This window comes from Catharus ustulatus, chromosome 4, assembly GCF_009819885.2.
Source record: "Catharus ustulatus isolate bCatUst1 chromosome 4, bCatUst1.pri.v2, whole genome shotgun sequence".
In the NCBI taxonomy this organism is placed as follows: Eukaryota; Metazoa; Chordata; class Aves; order Passeriformes; family Turdidae; genus Catharus; species Catharus ustulatus.
Window position 1 is genome coordinate 20,986,414 of NC_046224.1, and position 18,077 is coordinate 21,004,490.

The 18,077-nt window shown below is 47.1% G+C and overlaps 6 protein-coding genes and 1 long non-coding RNA gene across 7 annotated transcripts; 5 read left to right on the forward strand and 2 right to left on the reverse strand.

Annotated features, from left to right (window-relative positions):
- The first annotated feature begins 1,019 nt into the window (after positions 1-1,019).
- On the forward strand, positions 1,020-1,784 carry LOC116996031 (histone H2A-like). Its single transcript, XM_033059200.1, has one exon. It carries the CDS (start codon positions 1,024-1,026, stop codon positions 1,411-1,413), a length of 390 nt encoding a protein of 129 aa, XP_032915091.1. The 5' UTR covers positions 1,020-1,023; the 3' UTR covers positions 1,414-1,784.
- A 1,767-nt stretch (positions 1,785-3,551) lies between these two features.
- LOC116996029 (histone H1) lies at positions 3,552-4,226 on the forward strand. The gene has a single exon (XM_033059199.1). The coding sequence runs from the start codon at positions 3,564-3,566 to the stop codon at positions 4,218-4,220; it is 657 nt and encodes a 218-aa protein (XP_032915090.1). The 5' UTR covers positions 3,552-3,563; the 3' UTR covers positions 4,221-4,226.
- Positions 4,227-5,192: 966 nt separating this feature from the next.
- On the reverse strand, positions 5,193-5,961 carry LOC116996030 (putative histone H2B type 2-D). Its single transcript, XM_042779223.1, is given in 2 exon segments — positions 5,193-5,640; positions 5,642-5,961. Coding segments are annotated over 2 exon segments (444 nt in total). The 5' UTR covers positions 5,921-5,961; the 3' UTR covers positions 5,193-5,475.
- A 2,667-nt stretch (positions 5,962-8,628) lies between these two features.
- LOC116996033 (histone H4) lies at positions 8,629-9,040 on the forward strand. Its single transcript, XM_033059203.1, has one exon. The coding sequence runs from the start codon at positions 8,637-8,639 to the stop codon at positions 8,946-8,948; it is 312 nt and encodes a 103-aa protein (XP_032915094.1). The 5' UTR covers positions 8,629-8,636; the 3' UTR covers positions 8,949-9,040.
- Positions 9,041-9,427: 387 nt separating this feature from the next.
- Positions 9,428-9,884, forward strand: LOC116996032 (histone H2B 7). Its single transcript, XM_033059201.1, has one exon. It carries the CDS (start codon positions 9,442-9,444, stop codon positions 9,820-9,822), a length of 381 nt encoding a protein of 126 aa, XP_032915092.1. The 5' UTR covers positions 9,428-9,441; the 3' UTR covers positions 9,823-9,884.
- Positions 9,885-10,076: 192 nt separating this feature from the next.
- On the reverse strand, positions 10,077-10,388 carry LOC116995189 (histone H4). The gene has a single exon (XM_033057609.1). The coding sequence runs from the start codon at positions 10,386-10,388 to the stop codon at positions 10,077-10,079; it is 312 nt and encodes a 103-aa protein (XP_032913500.1).
- A 264-nt stretch (positions 10,389-10,652) lies between these two features.
- LOC116996109 lies at positions 10,653-13,836 on the forward strand. Its single transcript, XR_004417867.1, has 3 exons — positions 10,653-10,719; positions 11,253-11,381; positions 13,267-13,836. It is a non-coding gene; the product is annotated as an uncharacterized LOC116996109 (long non-coding RNA).
- Positions 13,837-18,077: the final 4,241 nt, after the last annotated feature.

The window sequence follows — 18,077 nt, forward strand, 5'->3', positions numbered from 1 at the left end:
TACATATCGTGTGATGTAACTTTACACCATTCTTGAAACACAAAGTTCTTCATTAAGCAAGTTCTGCTGTAGAAGTTATCTGATGACACGAGTTATATTTACAAAAGTTGAGAAGACTCAGCCTGGAGACAGATACTTCAGCTTGAAAGCACCAATACGAGTTTGATTACAGCAATACTGGATTAATTTGTCTCTAGAATCAGAGAAACGTATTGTGTGCTTGTGCCTACTTTCTACACATCAGGAGTGCTAGGGTGTAAATGCTCCTACTGAAAGCAAAGATTTTCTTTTATCATAACAACAACACATTTTTAAAGTAATCCTGTAGTGGCATTTCTGAGGTTTAAAATAGAGGATTATGTCTAAAGCGCCAGCGCTGGCATTTAGCGGGTTTCCCCCGTTCATGGAAGGCGATTCCCCGGCGCTGTCCTTGCTGGCGGAGCGGGGCCGGGCTCGGATCTGGGGCCGGGCTGGGAGCTGGGGCCGGGCTGGGAGCTGGGGCCGGGCTGGGAGCTGGGCCAGGTTCGGAGCGGGGCCGGGCTGGGAGCGGGGCCGGGCTGGGAGCGGGGCCGGGCTCGGAGCTGGGGCCGGGCTCGGAGCGGGGCCGGGCTGGGAGCGGGGCCGGGCTGGGAGCGGGGCCGGGCTGGGAGCTGGGGCCGGGCTCGGAGCGGGGCCGGGCTGGGAGCTGGGGCCGGGCTGGGAGCGGGGCCGGGCTGGGAGCTGGGGCCGGGCTCGGAGCGGGGCCGGGCTGGGAGCTGGGGCCGGGCTGGGAGCGGGGCCGGGCTGGCAGCGCGCGGGAGCGGCCGGCAGCGGGGGCGGCTCCGCGGGAGCGGCCGCCCGCGGCTCCCATTGGCCGAATTTGGATCCGCGGCGCCATTGGTCGGAGCGGGCCCGAGAGCGCTGCAGCCAATCAGAGCGCCAGCGGGGCGCGCGCAGGAGCTATAAAAGCGGCCGCGCGCGGGGCGCAGGAGCACGTGACCCGGTCGGTTTGGGCGGCGGCGGAGCATCGGCGAGCGAGGGAAGATGTCCGGGCGCGGAAAGCAGGGCGGGAAGGCGCGCGCCAAGGCCAAGTCGCGCTCGTCGCGGGCCGGGCTGCAGTTCCCCGTGGGCCGCGTGCACCGGCTGCTGCGCAAGGGCAACTACGCGGAGCGCGTGGGCGCCGGCGCCCCGGTGTACCTGGCGGCCGTGCTGGAGTACCTGACGGCCGAGATCCTGGAGCTGGCGGGCAACGCGGCCCGCGACAACAAGAAGACGCGCATCATCCCCCGCCACCTGCAGCTCGCCATCCGCAACGACGAGGAGCTCAACAAGCTGCTGGGCAAGGTGACGATCGCGCAGGGCGGCGTGCTGCCCAACATCCAGGCCGTGCTGCTGCCCAAGAAGACCGACAGCCACAAGGCAAAAACCAAGTGAAACATTCTCGAGGAGCTTTCCCATCTCAAAAGTAACCCAAAGGCTCTTTTCAGAGCCACCCACTTCATCATAAAAGGAGCTGTACATCCTAGTGAAAAAACAAACTTTTTAAAACCTCCATCCCTTCTAAAAAAAAGAGAAACTAAAGCAAACACCCCAAATTCCTTTTTTTTCTTAGCTCTTAAAATACCCGGAAATAAAGCACCCCAAAGACTTGGTATTTTAGCTCTTGAATTGGTATTAAAATTTCGAAAAACCCGCTGTATAGTAAGGTGTGGCTGAACATACGCTTGCTAAGTTTAACGTGATGTATTTAATGTGAAATAAATCACTTTGTGCGGGTGGGGGTGAGAAAAGGTTTTTTTAAGACTGTGGGAAAACACCATCCTATCATGCCTCCCCTTTTCCGGTCGGCCCTGTGTGTAGCTCAGGTACTTCACCGATGTCTTTAAAAATAGCCTTGCACCTTCTAAACAACTTTAGGACCTAGACAGTGGAAGTTTTTTGTTTTGTTATGTTTTTTGATTTGTTAAGTTTTTTTGTTTGTTTTTGTTGTTTTGTATTAAAAGGCATTCTGAGCTACTAATCCTTCCTTATTAAAAAACATCCAGCTGCTGAGCTCATTTTCTGCCTCAAATCTGAGAGAGTTTGAGAATTGTTCATCACAGTGCACAGGCAATCTGAAGTGAAAAGGACTAGTGGCAGCTTTGGTTCTGTCTTATACATAATGCTAAATATAAACCATAACTATGTTGAAACAAAAAATCTGCTATTATTTGTCAAAAAAAGTATATTTTAATAATTATCCATTTGAAAACAAATTACTTGAATCACAACATTGTCCAGAGTTTTAATATCACCAACAGTTACAATTGCAAGAGGTGAGAAGGAGTTTACAGGCCTTTGTTGAAACAATGGGTTGTAGACAATAATAAACATAACAGAGAATACTTGTTTAATTTTTTGTACTCTGAAAAACAATGTGCATTTAATTTTAATTCAAGCTTGCTGTTGGAACAGTGTGTGGAGACTGCCCCTCTCTCGTTGAGCAGCCAGCTGTTTTGGTGTAGGAGATACATTAAGACATGCTGGTTTTTGTATTAATTCCAATGTAGTGATCAGTCACTGAGCAGTAAGAAAATGGAATATTTAGGAAACTGCTGTGAAAGAGGAATCCTAACTGATCACTTGAGAAAATTTTATTATGCCCAAGTAGTGGGAAAATCAGCTGCAGCAGTGTCTCCTTAGACAATGATGACTCGGATTTTCACCAATCCAGCCATATCAAAATAAAAACACTGACATATTATCTAACGATAGGGCACTGGTTATCATTATTAACAAAAACTGCCCGTGTTAAGTTTTCATGTCACCTAATTTATTAAGAAAGCAAGTATTTTTGTAGCAGAGGACGAAGGAACCATGTCTGCATCGCGTACACTGAGCAACACGGCACAAAATGCTATGCTGTAAAAAGTCACCTCCTTTGGCCGGACAAAAAGCCCTTCACGGGACTTTCTCCTGCTCCTTGCCTTGCTGCACAATGCACTAATTTAATTTCTCTTAATGATTTTTAAAGAGGTAAAGGATTTTGGACAAAGGAGCTAATTTCTAATCCATATTCAGTGCTCGAGATGAGCCTGTGTTACTTCCTTCTCTTTGAAATCAAATTGCGACCAAAATATCGACTTAAATCCCTGATTTTCAGTTCAGATTAACAGAAGACCCTTTGAAGAATACTAATTAATTGCTTTGGAAATCTAATTCCCCACATCGCGGATTTTATTTAGAATGAAAAACAAAAGTTTCTGTCTCCCGAGGTGTGTTCAGGTCCAGGACTCGGTGTTTATCGCCTCTTTCTAAGCTCACCCTTTGTCTCTTCGAAAGGAAACTTGGCCGAGGGGAACAAGAGTCTTTCTTTTCCACGCCGCTGCGAACTGTGGGGGGGTCGGTGGCGGAAATTCTGATAAAAACAGCCCTTTTCGGCTCCTAAGAAACACAAAATGAGCGGCGAGAAGGGAGCTTTCTGCCGTGCAGCGGGGCGGGCTCTGCAGCGCACCAATCACGGCGCGGCTCCGCTCTATAAATACGAGGCCGCCGACTTGCTCTAGGCCCAGTGCTTGCCCTGGTTCCTGCGCGAAGGGGACGCGATGTCGGAGACCGCGCCTGTTGCCGCTCCCGCGGTTTCTGCTCCCGGCGCCAAGGCCGCCGCCAAGAAGCCGAAGAAGGCGGCGAGCGGCTCCAAAGCCCGCAAGCCCGCGGGGCCCAGCGTCACCGAGCTGATCACCAAGGCCGTGTCCGCCTCCAAGGAGCGCAAGGGGCTCTCGCTCGCCGCGCTCAAAAAGGCGCTGGCCGCCGGCGGCTACGATGTGGAGAAGAACAACAGCCGCATCAAGCTGGGGCTCAAGAGCCTCGTCAGCAAGGGCACCCTGGTGCAGACCAAGGGCACCGGCGCCTCCGGCTCTTTCAAGCTGAACAAGAAGCCGGGTGAGGCAAAAGAGAAGGCAACGAAGAAGAAGCCAGCTGCTAAGCCCAAGAAGCCGGCGGCCAAGAAGCCCGCCAGCGCCGCCAAGAAGCCCAAGAAGGCGGCGGCGGTGAAAAAGAGCCCCAAGAAAGCGAAGAAGCCGGCGGCAGCAGCGGCCAAGAAAGCAGCGAAGAGCCCCAAGAAAGCCGCAAAGGCAGGCCGCCCCAAAAAGGCAGCGAAGAGCCCGGCTAAGGCAAAAGCGGTGAAGCCCAAAGCAGCCAAGCCCAAGGCAGCCAAACCCAAAGCGGCCAAGGCAAAGAAGGCAGCGCCCAAGAAGAAGTAAGATGACTGAGAGGATTTGAGAGTCTACTCATTTAAATAAACCCAAAGGCTCTTTTAAGAGCCACCCACTTGTTCTCAAAAAGAGCTGAAACACTGCGGTCATGCCACCAGCAAATCCAAATCACTTAGACATTTCGGTAGGAGTTTACACGGCGTTAATAAAGCTCAGATTTTGGGTACGTGTGCGTTCAGTAAGGCCTGCGTGGGAGATAGGGGCTCCCTTTAAAAGGAGCTGTGTTCCTACGTGCGATTTGGGGGCCGTGTGATAACAGCTGCGCCCGCCCCGCCCCCGTTCATTGACCGGCGCAGCCCTGGGCGAAAGGAGGCGGTGTCGGCGGAGCGGCGAGCGCCCTTCGCTCCGGGGCCCGGGGGAGTTCAAAAGTGCCGCGTCGGGCCGGGATTGGCCCCGCACCGCCCCGCCGGCCCCGCACCGCCTTCCCGCCAGGCCCCGCCTCCGGGCGCTCACCCCCGCATCCTCCGGGCCCGGCCGGCCCCGCGCAGAGCGAGCCCTGCCTCCGCACAGCCCTGCCTCCCTCCCCTGTCACGGCCTGCGAGCCGCGGGGGCGGAGGGCAATGGAGCAGGGATGGGGAAACGTGCGGGCCGTGCCACCGCCCTGCACAGCGACAGCTGCTGCGGAGCTCCGCTCCCACAGCGGGGCAGGACGCGGCCCCACGCTCCCGTTCTCCCCGGCTCCCAGTTAACATTGCAAGGTAAAATCACTGAAATCACTGGTTTCCCCCCGCCTTTTCTCGTCAGGCTTTTTTTTTTTTTTTTCCGGTTTTTAAGAAAGAACCATGTCCTGCAAAACTCTGGGACACTGTTCTCTTAACCCCGAAAACCTGCATAAATAAACCCAGCCAGCATTAACAAGGGTAATGGCAGGTTAGGGTACATGCGAGTAATATAATGAAAACCAAAACACACCCGCCTCAAAAAAAAGCCGTCAAGACAGAAAATATGCCTTTATTTTACTGCCGTAGTGCACTGAAAGTGTTGGGTCTCCCAAATAAAAAGCATTTAACCCTTAGAAAACTTGATTTTAAATTCCCCACAGAACTTGTACCTGCACAAGTTGGTGCTGCAATCAAGACCCTTTTAAAACGGAACCAGATTACAGGATTCCTACAAGGAAGCTCATACACCAGGCATTAGCAAGACGAAGTTTTACTTGCTAGAGAAGACCACCCGCTTGGCTAATTAACGTGCAATTAACCTTTTTACATACCTCCCCAACAAAAAAACTGATTCAGCCCTTTTACTTGAAAGAATTGGTGGCTCTTAAAAGAGCCTTTGGGTTGAGAGTGACGGTCCGAGACGCCCTACTTGGAGCTGGTGTACTTGGTGACAGCCTTGGTGCCCTCGGACACGGCGTGCTTGGCCAGCTCGCCGGGCAGCAGCAGCCGCACGGCCGTCTGGATCTCCCGCGACGTGATGGTGGAGCGCTTGTTGTAGTGCGCCAGGCGCGACGCCTCGCCGGCGATGCGCTCGAAGATGTCGTTGACGAAGGAGTTCATGATGCCCATGGCCTTGGACGAGATGCCCGTGTCGGGGTGCACCTGCTTCAGCACCTTGTACACGTAGATGGAGTAGCTCTCCTTGCGGCTCTTCTTACGCTTCTTGTCGCCCTTCTTCTGAGTCTTGGTCACCGCCTTCTTGGAGCCCTTCTTGGGCGCGGGGGCGGACTTGGCTGGCTCAGGCATGGCTGCGAGTCACTGTCTGCTCTAGCACAGTGAAGTGACGGATAATGCGATTACTCCCCTATTTATAGGGCCCTTATGCAAATCGCTGGTATCAGAAATCAGCGCTCCCATTGGGCAATCACCGCAGTGACGTCACGCACCGTACGACTTGCTTTGCTATTGGTCCTTTTTAAACACCACGCTAGGATTGGTCAGTGGTTCGAACGCTGTCAGCCAATCAGAATGAGCTCTCCCAATCCCCCAACCCCGTCCGCTGCGGCGCGGCCTCTCCCCGGCCCGGGGTCAGCCCGGAGCCCGGCTCGTGTGTCCCCCGCAGCAGCCGCCGGGTTTGGAACAACAAAAAGGCAAAAAGAAAAAAAACAACTCAAAACCAGAAACAAACAACTCGGGAGGGGATTCTGCTACTCTTTTAATTTTTTTTTTTCCTACGGGAAGGAGCATACCTACATAAAATAGTCTGCACTGGTAACAGCTACAAGATAAATGTAAAAGGACAAAAGATGCAACAGGGATGGATATAGAGATTCTGGAATACAAACCCTGTTAATAGTGTTTAGAATTAATCCTTCCGGCCCATAGAGTGTGGCTCCTTTTGCATCAATTCAAATGAGATGGAAGCTGTGATTTGATTTGTATCATGAAATGGTTGGATTTTTCCAAAGATGCAATAAATATTGGAAGCACGCATTTAAGTAAAATATCATGATTACCCTAAAAATTAAATGTGGATGTTATTGTGCAGTTTGAAATTAGCATGAACCAGGAAATCAAGCTGCTTTTTTTGTAGTATCACTATATTGTGCAAGAAGAAAACATGATGCTATTTCATTTTGGAAGACTTAAGGGCTATTCAAAGACTGGACTTATCTGGTATCAGAAGAGAAAATTTTCTTATATAGGCCCATGCCACCTATCTGGCACAAGTGAAAAAAGATCTTAGCAAGCTGATCTTGCTTCTGGACTTTTTTCCTTTTTGCTGTGCTGAGCAGAAGCATAGATCTACAAAGACATCCCTCCTGTATGCAAAATAGTGGTGTCTGAAGGGAAGCAGACAAAGAAAGGATGAGATATTTTTCCTTCCCAATGACAGACCCTTGCTTGAAAGTGCTTTTCCTGTACATTTCTCCTGAACTGTGGAGGCAAAGCAGTGTTGAAAAGAACGGCTCAATGCTACTCAGTTATGCTGCTGCTCTGTTTTAATATCTGCCCTCTCTCCACAGCCCAGCTGCCTCTCATCCAGAACAGGCATATATGTTGTTGGAGATTTAGATTAGTTTTTGAACATAATTTCATTTTAGTATAGTATAATTGTCTATGGGGAACACAGAGAAAAGAACCAAGTCCCAGGAAAAGGTAAAGAACAACTTCACCATCAAGGGGAGAGAGCACATAGCAACAGGAAAGATTACAAATTTACTGATAATGAGACACATCTGTTGTGTGGTTGGGATTACTTGGGAAAATTTTGAAAGAGAACCTTAGAATCACATTTGAGAAGCTGGGCTGCAAGGCTGCAGGTAGCTATTGTAGATCTTTTAGTTACTGAGACTGAAATTTTAGGCATAATTGTATTATTTTCTCCAACTTCGTAATCTGTAGCTGCAAGTTTTCTAGTTTTGTAAATTGTTATAATCTCAAGACCCTATAACTCCCTGGAAAAAAACATTAAATATATGTGTCAGATTTGAAAAGCAAAAGAATAAGTTTAGTAAAAAAAGACCAAGGTGAAATAAAAGAATAAAGAAGGGGAGAAAGTCAGCCATGCATTTTCAAAAAAACCTCCCAAACATATGGACGCTTGAAACTACTAAAAATGATGGAACTCATTAAAATGAATGTAGCTGTACAACTACAGTAAATGAAAAATTATGGTTTGTGTTCAAAAATAAATATTAAGTGATGAATAAAACCAGAAAGGAATAGTTGAATAGCTATCAGTGAGACCATCAGTGAGACCATGAAAATGACCAAACACATGCCACATTTACAAGCACATTAAGTGGTATAGGTTTTTGCCATAGGTGCAGCAGCAAGAGACACAAATCAGCTCCATCAACACAGCAGTCCCATTAACAAAACAAAGCTGCAAGATAATTAAGGACATGGGACACGCAAAAGAATTCCTTCATGACAAAAATTTAAAGTGTTACCCCCACACGGGATAAAACAAAAAAGAAAAATCGCAGCACATTACTCCCGTTTCAGAGCTCTCGGTAGCAAAGGGAGCATTTACCGTAGAAGCGGGCGCGGCGCCCACTCTCTCCCTACCCGGCCGGGCGCTTTGCTGGGGCGCCGATCGATGGCGGCGCAGCGCGGGCGGGACGCGGCTCTGCCGGCCCCGCCGCCGCCATCATTGGCCGGGTTGTGCTGCAGCCCCGCGGCCGGCGGGGCCCCGCTCCCCACGGGCACCAAGAGCTCCGGCGGCGGGGCCGGGCAGCCGGGCCGAGCGCGGCGGGCACGGGGTGAGCCCGGCCGGGATCCGCTGCCGGGCCCGGCCGCGTTTGGGCTCCCGGGGGCGGGGCCCGGCCCGAGCCGGCAGCGCGCGGCCCCGGCGGGAGCGAAGGCGCCAAAGTCGCGGCGCGCGGGGGGAAGGACGCGCAAAGAGCCCGCCCCGCCCGGCCCCGGCGCAGTCCTCAATCAGGTCGGACCGACGGCAATATACACAGGCGCGGGGCGATCCCTGCTTTACTGAGCTGTTCAGTGTGAGAGCAGAGCTATGTCTGGTCGGGGCAAGGGCGGTAAGGGGCTCGGCAAGGGCGGCGCCAAGCGCCACCGCAAGGTGCTGCGCGACAACATCCAGGGCATCACCAAGCCGGCCATCCGCCGCCTGGCTCGGCGCGGCGGCGTCAAGCGCATCTCGGGGCTCATCTATGAGGAGACGCGCGGTGTGCTCAAGGTGTTCCTGGAGAACGTGATCCGCGACGCCGTCACCTACACGGAGCACGCCAAGAGGAAGACGGTCACGGCCATGGACGTGGTCTACGCCCTCAAGCGCCAGGGTCGCACCCTCTACGGCTTCGGCGGTTAAACTCGGTTGCTGCTACAGTTTAACGCTTCTACAACACAAAGGCTCTTTTCAGAGCCACCCACCAAATTCACAATAAGAGCTGTTTTTTACTGATGTGTGTTTATGTGCTGCTGAGGTTTTCTTAAAACACAAAATCCATAGAGACAGTAAAATGTTTGAGGTTAGTGGGAACTTCCTAGAGATACAACGAAAGGGCCAACATCAGTGATGGTAAATGCTTTAGTAAATACCCACTTAGTGCAGTTTAAATCGCATCGTGTATTTCTCTTTTTAGATTTAAGACGCTAAGCGAAACTGGGATTGTGTAAAAGCAGCGCCTGAGCTCTGGCGGTTACAGGACGGAAGTGCCTGAAATTACGTTGGTGCTTCTTACTCCAATAGGAATGGAACAATTACGATCCTCTAATTTGCATACCGCCGTTATAAATAGGGGCGACAGGCGCCATTTTCGAGGTTGTGCTACAGGGACCATCGTGGGAAAAAAGCAGTGAGGATGCCTGAGCCGGCGAAATCCGCTCCAGCACCCAAGAAGGGCTCCAAGAAGGCGGTGACCAAGACTCAGAAGAAGGGCGACAAGAAGCGCAAGAGAGCAAGGAAAGAGAGCTACTCCATCTACGTGTACAAGGTGCTGAAGCAGGTGCACCCCGACACGGGCATCTCATCTAAAGCCATGAGCATCATGAACTCCTTCGTCAACGACATCTTCGAGCGCATCGCCGGCGAGGCGTCGCGCCTGGCGCACTACAACAAGCGCTCCACCATCACGTCGCGGGAGATCCAGACGGCCGTGCGGCTGCTGCTGCCCGGCGAGCTGGCCAAGCACGCCGTGTCCGAGGGCACCAAGGCTGTCACCAAGTACACCAGCTCCAAGTAAAAGGATTTTAAACTATAAACCAAACGGCTCTTTTAAGAGCCACCACAGTTTCCTAATAGAGCTGTGATTACAAATGTGATACCGGATTTGTTCTTTCGTAGTTTATGTAACAGGAGTGCACTAACAAAAGTATCTGATCACAGAAGCTGTTTTTCTGCATTACTAACCTGAGCAATAACAAGCTCTTTTTATGAAACCTGTGTGCGGCTCTGAAAAGAGCCTTTGTGTTTAAGACAATATAAATTAGAGTAAGTTTAGCCGCCGAAGCCGTAGAGGGTGCGACCTTGGCGCTTAAGGGCGTAGACCACGTCCATGGCCGTGACCGTCTTCCTCTTGGCGTGCTCCGTGTAGGTGACGGCGTCGCGGATCACGTTCTCCAGGAACACCTTGAGCACACCGCGCGTCTCCTCGTAGATGAGCCCCGAGATGCGCTTGACGCCGCCGCGTCGAGCCAGGCGGCGGATGGCCGGCTTGGTGATGCCCTGGATGTTGTCGCGCAACACCTTGCGGTGGCGCTTGGCGCCACCCTTGCCGAGCCCCTTGCCGCCTTTGCCCCGACCAGACATGTTGCCCCTTACAGTACTGTGCTCCAGACGCCACTAATTAGTCCCCGTGGCTCTTTATTCCCCGGGAGCCGACCTGGTTGAGGACTGCGTCGGGAGGCGGGCTCTTTGCGCAGTCCCCGCCCACCGCCCCCTGCCCCGCGCTGTCCGCACGGGCTCCCCGCGCGGCGCGGCCGGGGCGCGTTCCCGGCTCTGTCCCTGAGGCTCCGCCTCCCCCGCGCGGCCCGAGCCCGTCCCCTCTCCCCGCCCGCATCCCCCTGTGCTGCTCTCCCGTCCCGCCCCGGCCGTGCCCCCTGCGCGGTGATGGTTCCCCAGGAGCTCTGCGTCTCCGCCGGTAACAGGAGCGGGGACTGCGGCACCATCTTCCGGCAGCCCCTTCCCCTTCCTTCCCCGCTGCCCGCGGGTCTGCGGCAAAATCCTACCAATGCGCTCCCGCCCCGCCCCGCCGCTGCTCTCTGCCCGCTCATCCCGGCTTCTGCTTTTGCTTTGGACGCTTCAAGTGTTCCTATTTAATGTTTTGGTTATTAGCGTTTGCCTGCATAGACACTTTCCTGGGGCAAATTTATATAATCTCTACCAACTTTGTCCTCTCCGACCTGCAGCTTCTTTCTATTATTAAGTTCTTTTGGTTTAAAATAGGTGGCAGAGAGGGGAAGGAATCGCTCAAGGTGTACCGTGGTTAGAAGATTTTTATTTTAATATAATGACTAATTTCCTTAGGCAGGATTAAATCGTGAACAATTCTCTGGCCTGTATTGGTTTTACTGGAATTTGTTTGTTTGTTTCCCTGGAAACACAAGCACACACACGTGCTAAAATGCACACATTGTCTGTCATACCTTTACCTTTATTTTTGACCATTTCTAGAAATGCTGAGAACCTCGAGAATTCTAAAAGCACAGACCGTAAGGAAGAAGCCACTGGTTGTAACAACATTTTCTGGGAATGCTTCCTACTAGGGAAGTAGGAGACCTGTTCCGGGTCAACACCATAATGGTAATAAAATACTATTTCAAGTTTTTCATGTTAATGTTTGGGTTATCTACTTGCTAAGCATGCACCATTTAAAATAGGAATGCTAATTTTTAGTCATCAACACTAAAATACAGATCAATTTTCTAATACTGCTAAGTTTCCTGGATAAAGGCAGAATTGCATAAAAAAATAAATGTTTCCATCCTGACACAGATACTATTAAACTAATTTATATTGAGATAAAACTAATACCACAATTAAAAAACAATTTGGGGCCAGTGGGCATTTTTCCTTTCTAATTTTTAACAGCAAAAGTTTTACAAATTTCTATTGATTTTGAGTAATAATAAAACGTCTTTACAGTTAGTAGAGCAATATTGACATAGAAATAACTAAGTCTTCAAGAAGTGTGAAAATAAGAATTTCCAATAGAACTTTTTATGGATTTTGTTTTGGCGTGGTTTCTGTTTTGATTTGCATTTAGTCTTCATATTCTAAGAACTCATAGCATTATAGAACATTTGCACTGCCATAATCTTGTGTAACTTCTTTGAAAAAGAGAAGACAAAGTGCTGCTGCAACAATACATTCATGCCCCAGCATCCTTGTTTTTTTATTAATGACTCAGGCATTTTACAGTAAGAAATTTATCTCTTTCTTTACCTCCTCTCACTTATCCCCTCAAAGGTGTAGTAGATCCATGTTCAAAAGGGAATTTGTTGTCTTTTTGTAAGATAGACAGATTTATCCAAATTACTTTTTCCAAGCACAGGAACATAATGAAGCAAGTCTGGGTTTGCTTGGTTTTGCTGTTTGTTTTGGGTTTTTTGTTTGTTTGTTTGTTTGCTACCTTGTTTTAATGTTTGTGGTTGTCCTTGAGGTCTTTTTCTATTTCCCTGTACAGCAGACAACTTTGTTCAAAACTCCTCAGACGTCTCTTCTGAAACTGTAAATTCGCGGATAGAATCTATTTTGTAGCTTAGGCAACTGCCAGTTTTGGAATTTTGACTGCAGCATTTAGGGATGTTTCAGAGTGCATTTGATTTTTATTCTTCCCTCACGTGAGGCCCTCTTGGCTTTCGTGGTTGGTCACCTCACAAGCACCACTATCCAGCCTTCCATTTGATTCCTACATTTAAACTGGAGTTTTCTACGGGAAAGTGATTGATCCATTAGCATGAGTGTGACACTCTCCAGTCACACGAGCCTGCTACACTTACACAGCAAAAGCAGTCAGCAACTCCAAACCCCAAGCCAGAATGTGAAATAAAGACATCATTTAGCACTGGTGGATAAATGAATCAGTCGTGGAAAGGTATCCAGGAGCAGGAGGAGCAGAATGCCATCCTTTCTGCAGCAGTAAATGCCCGTGGAGGCTCATGGAGGATCTCAGGGAGCTCTGCTTCACATTTCTGAGGACGGGGTGAGGGTGTCTCTCCTGTACAGTTGAGTTCTGAACCTATCCTGGGACGGTTGGGTGAATTCGTACAAACTTCCTACTGTAGATTTTAGATAAATTGAGGATAAAAAGTAACTCTTAAACATTATTTATAATGTGTAAAAAAACCCCAAAAACCCAAACCAGCCCCACTCCCTAAACTTCTGAGGATAAAAAAGCTTTAGTACTTGAAAATATTCTTAAAATACAACATACACAGGTGCTTGTGAAATATTGTGTATTATGAAATACCTCTAATGTGCTTTTACATTCATATATTTCAGGGCCATTAAACAAAATAAGTTTTAGAAGGATGTTAAGAACTTCTTATTCTTTCCATTTGAAGATCCCAGTTACAGATCTTTGAAAATGTTTTATGACTGCATTTACACACATATAGCAATTGTAATTCAGTCCTCACAGCATGTAATCAGCATTGAACTCATTTTTCATTTTATTTCTGTGTAGGCTGCACTGGTGCTACTGCTGTAAGGTGAACTCAAACTCTGCATGCACCTGCCTAAACAACCAGGAAACAGCAAGGACTGGCCTGGAAATGCTGCTGACTGTTACAGCTTTCAAGCATTGAATGCAGAGGTGGGGTGACACTTCTGTTCTGGAAAAATTTCTGTCCTAGACTGAGAATACCAAAGGAGCCTGAGCGTGACAAATGTTGGCAACCCCTCCAGCTTTATTTGCTGTGTGCATAGTCACCATTCTTAGTCTTTAAAGTGCATGTCTCCTGGAAGTAACTAGTCCATATCCATGAAATGATCTTAATTTTTCCCAAACGTGTTCATTTTTCCTAAAAACAAGACAACCCCAACCTTTCAGATGAGTCTGCCTAGGAGAACTGATGGGAAGATCAAAATTGCCCCAAATAAGGAAAATAACATTAAATTTCAGCAAACAACAGCATACTTCAGTTAGGAAAATGGAGGGGAAGAAAACCTTCCTTAATGTTCTATTTCACAACTCAACTGACTTGAATTGCAGCTGGCCTTGTTTGTTGCTTAGAAGTCCTTGAATCTCAGTGTGACAAAGATTTTGACAGAGCTAGCTGCCTGCAGAAAAACATTCAGAAATTTTCAAGGGCTACTTATCATTACATTGGTGCAGTGGAGATTTTACCTGTTTTTCATACACTATAAGTAGTCTGAATTAATTCAGGAAACATTCAGAACCCTGAACTGGCATCTAAAACACACAAAGATTTACATCTGACTTTTGGCTGTTCCCGAAAAACTGTCTCAGAAAAACCTTTTTGTTTGTTTGTTTACTTTTCTGGGGAGTTGTGTGTGGTTTTTTTTATTTTTTGGTCATGCTTCTTACATCATGCCTTAGCCTCTAGATCCTTATGTTCATTACAAGACTGGCATACTGCCCTAAAATCCATGAGATCATATGGAACATCTATGGAAAAGTATCATGTGCCCTCTGGATCAATTACTTTCCTATGGATGCATCACAAGTCGAAGCTCTTACAAGCCAGAATTTTGTAGAGCTTTACAGATCCCTCTGGATGGATCAATGCTGTACTGGGAACAGCATAAAAAAATCCATATGCAGAGAGAAAGGGATACTCACAACTGCATCAAAAATTCATGGCATGGGACAGGATGCAATAAAATGGAAAATCTTCAGAAATAGTGATGAGCAAGTATAAAATGCAGAGAGAGAAACAATAACGACACAGGATATATAGTCAGTTTTTAAAATATCTTAACTACATTTAACCAGCACATGAGAACAGATGACAGCATAGCAGAATAGAGACTTGGCTGATGTGTAAAGAGAGAGTGATCAAGCACATCAAAAAAGCATCTTTATGTTAATGGGGTATCAAAGCCTCATAGTGCTTAAGGGTAAGAGAACATGCAGGACAATGAAACAGATATGGAACTGAACATTGTCAATACATGAAACCTTGAGAAAACACCACAGGGGACCCAGATGAGAAAGGTGAGGAGGGAGCAGTGTTGGGGCAGGACCACGCTGCCCTTGACATGCTTTTTGCCACCCCAGTTCATATTATTTATGTACAAATGGGTTTAATTCCAACTCTGTTTGCATTGTTTTTAAATATTCATGTTCTTTTAATTTCTTGTCATTTTATTACTAAATCCAGGTGTTGCCATAACAGCTTCATTGAGGACAGAGCTTTCCATCTTGTGTTACTTCATAGTCTTATACAGGAAATTCTCATTAATTGTATTCTCCATATTCTCATGATGTACTAAGTAGTTTAGCATTAGTGGCTGCAGTGATTGTAGCATCAGGCCACAAAGAGCTGAACAAAATAAAAGGTTCTGTTAAAAGCTAAAGCTGCTAACCTACAACTAGCCCAAAGCAGAATTAAGGGTAAGGAAGGACCAAGGAAACAACTTCAAGAATGGAGGTAATGTCAGATGAAAAAACTCACAAACACTCCCTCAAAAACAAACAAACAGACAAAAAACAACAAAAGAGACAACTGACCAGAAGCAAGTGATGGGCTTGGGAGTGGAGTGCTGGGTGGCCTGTGTGGGAGTAATTTTGTGTGGGGTCAATTTTTAGTGTATTGGTCACTCTACAGATCCACCCAGCTCCAGCTATAACCTGAGAACTAATAATATACAAATTGGAAACCTTCACTTGGAAAAGTGCAGTAATCAGCAGGATCCTAGGATCAGACTCTGTTGTTGTGGCCAGTGAAATTAATTCTGTAATAGGAGTAGCTGACAAAATACTTTATATACTATAAAATCTTTAAAGAAGTTCATATTGTTGTGTTAACGTTGCTTGCACATCTACAATCTGAAAGATGCTGACACCCATCTTGAAGACACAATGTGGCTTGAAAGTAGGAGAGAAGAGAGAGGCAATGATGCAGCAGGGCAGCCTGGCAGAGTTCAAGCTTCATTGGTGCTGGTTACTGAAGACTGTAACCAACAGGTGATTCAGATTGTGAAGAAGCCCACAAGAGGGACTTGCAAATGAAAAAGTGTTTAGGGCCTATTTGCATACTGGCTTGCATGGAAACCACTTAAAAGATATTTACATTACAATCATTAATTCAAATTAAAACCTTGCTTTCATATGAATATATCTCTGTTGAGATTTTTAAAGAAACTAATAGCTGTCAAGTAGGACTGATTGAAATATTTTTTGTTCTAGGAAGATGCTGGCATCAAACCTTTTATGTATTTGGATGAAATGAAGTATTTCACCAGGGTATCAGTAGCTATGCTCTATTTTACCCATTGGGTCGATAAGAACATTCTTTCAAGCCATGATTTTAATTTGAGCCAGTTCATCCATGGACAATGGCTAGAGGGCCAGAGTAGCCCTAGCCAGGTGTCTTGCTGAGCATCTAAAATCACCTGCAAAAGCACCTGGATTACAAACAGCAACTCCCAAGCCAATCCTCAGCTGCTCAGCACTGAGGTCTTGCTCACTCCAGCTGACTTGGCAGCATTCTTTTATCTCAGGCTCCCCTGCAAAAAGCAAAGAAATGCAGCTGAACCTTGCTTGCACCAGAGGAACTCCACATTTATTCTCACTTGGGACTATGGGAATCTTGCACTACCTGCCACCCCTTTGCTGTGCATTACACCCCAAAACTACTTCAGACTTAGAGTTTATATGAGCCCTGAAAAAAAATAAAAAGCATTGCACATCTTTCTCAGTTAATGAAGTTAGTGTTTCTTACAATTTGAGCATGAAACTCTCTCTGAGTGAATCCAAATAATACTTTATTTAGTAAAACAGTATGAGGTCTTCAAAAGACTAGAGGAGAACATGCTTCCCTCTCTCACTGCTCAAAAATGCAGATTTCTGATGTTACATTTTGCTGAAATGTAACTACTCTGACTTATGGCTTATATAAGATACAAAATATCTTCTAAATAAACTATTAGAAGAAGCTATTTTACTTGATTTAAAAGTTTTTCTTATTATAAGCATATGCAAAGAGCTCCAGGTAAAGATGTCTTTGGCCATCTCAGTAAAATGAACCGAGTTAGCTTTCTCTAAAACTCATTTCTGCAATCACAGAGGTAATATATGGGAAATAAAAATCTGTTCGGAAAAACACAAGTCCTATGTCAATGAACAAATCTGGGGGAATGAATAAATCACAGCAGAGACTTTTTAATTCCCAAAGCACGAGTCTCGATGCCTTCCCCCCTCCCTTTTAACCCTCCGGGGCTCAGAAACAGAAAATGGCTGAAAGTGAGAAAAACAGAGGAGAGAAAATGGTGCCGAGGCACTCGATTGGTCGGATTTTGCTGCAGAGTCCGAGTTTCTGACACAGAGAAAGAAGTACTCCTAAAATGAAGCTTTTCAGCAGTTAAGAGTAAACTGAGAGTCTTGCAACCTTAGGCTTTCAGGAGAAGTATTTCCTCGGATCATTGCTCAGTGGCTCCTGGTTTCCTAGTTTAAATGAAGCTGTGTCTAACTCAATCCAACCGCTTCTTAAAGCCACAAGCTCTCATTTGTAGCATCGAAAAAACAAAGCGACAGAATTCCCACTAATTCAGTGGAAAAGCAGGTTCCTAAAATTATGTAAAACTACCTGTGGTATTAGTGTGTATAAAGGAGCCATAAAGTGCGAAATAATTTTAGAAATGTACATTTTCCAGGCAGCTACAGATCTATTTACCAGGAGAGCAAGGGTGTGTGTGTGACCGAACTTACAGTAAGAGAGAAATCAGTTTACCAGGTAGATTAACAAAAATCAGCGAACACGACGAATAGGGAAGAGCCTCCATTTAAAAGTTATTCTAAATCTGTTAAGTTTCCAAGCGCAGATATTACTTGGAAAACACTTCCTCTGTGGCAACAAATTTTTTTAAGTCTCAATGACAGAAAATTGAGGCAACCTCAAATCTCTGACCATTAAAGATGTCACGCATGTGGTCCTGGACAAGACACCAGCAAGGAACGCGCCACGTGGAAAAGGGACCCAGAAAACATCCTTGTCTCCATCTTATATTCCACACACACTTCTCGCTATTGGAAATATATCTATCTCGGGAATAACCAGTAGTGCTTGAGAGGGATTGGAAAGGCCCGCGGGACATCGCTCACGACCAGGAGTGATAAAGCACTGAGGAAACTCCTGCTAGTGTGCTGCCAGGGAACGCGGGAAAGGAGTTTTAGATCTCTCAGAAACAAAGAGCCCCACAAGCCCTCCCAAAAACAAAAAGGGGGTAGGGGGATGATAGGATATAATATTGCAGGTGGCAGAACAAAGCAATAAATTGAAAAAAGTTGAAATTAAATTAAGGACATAAAGG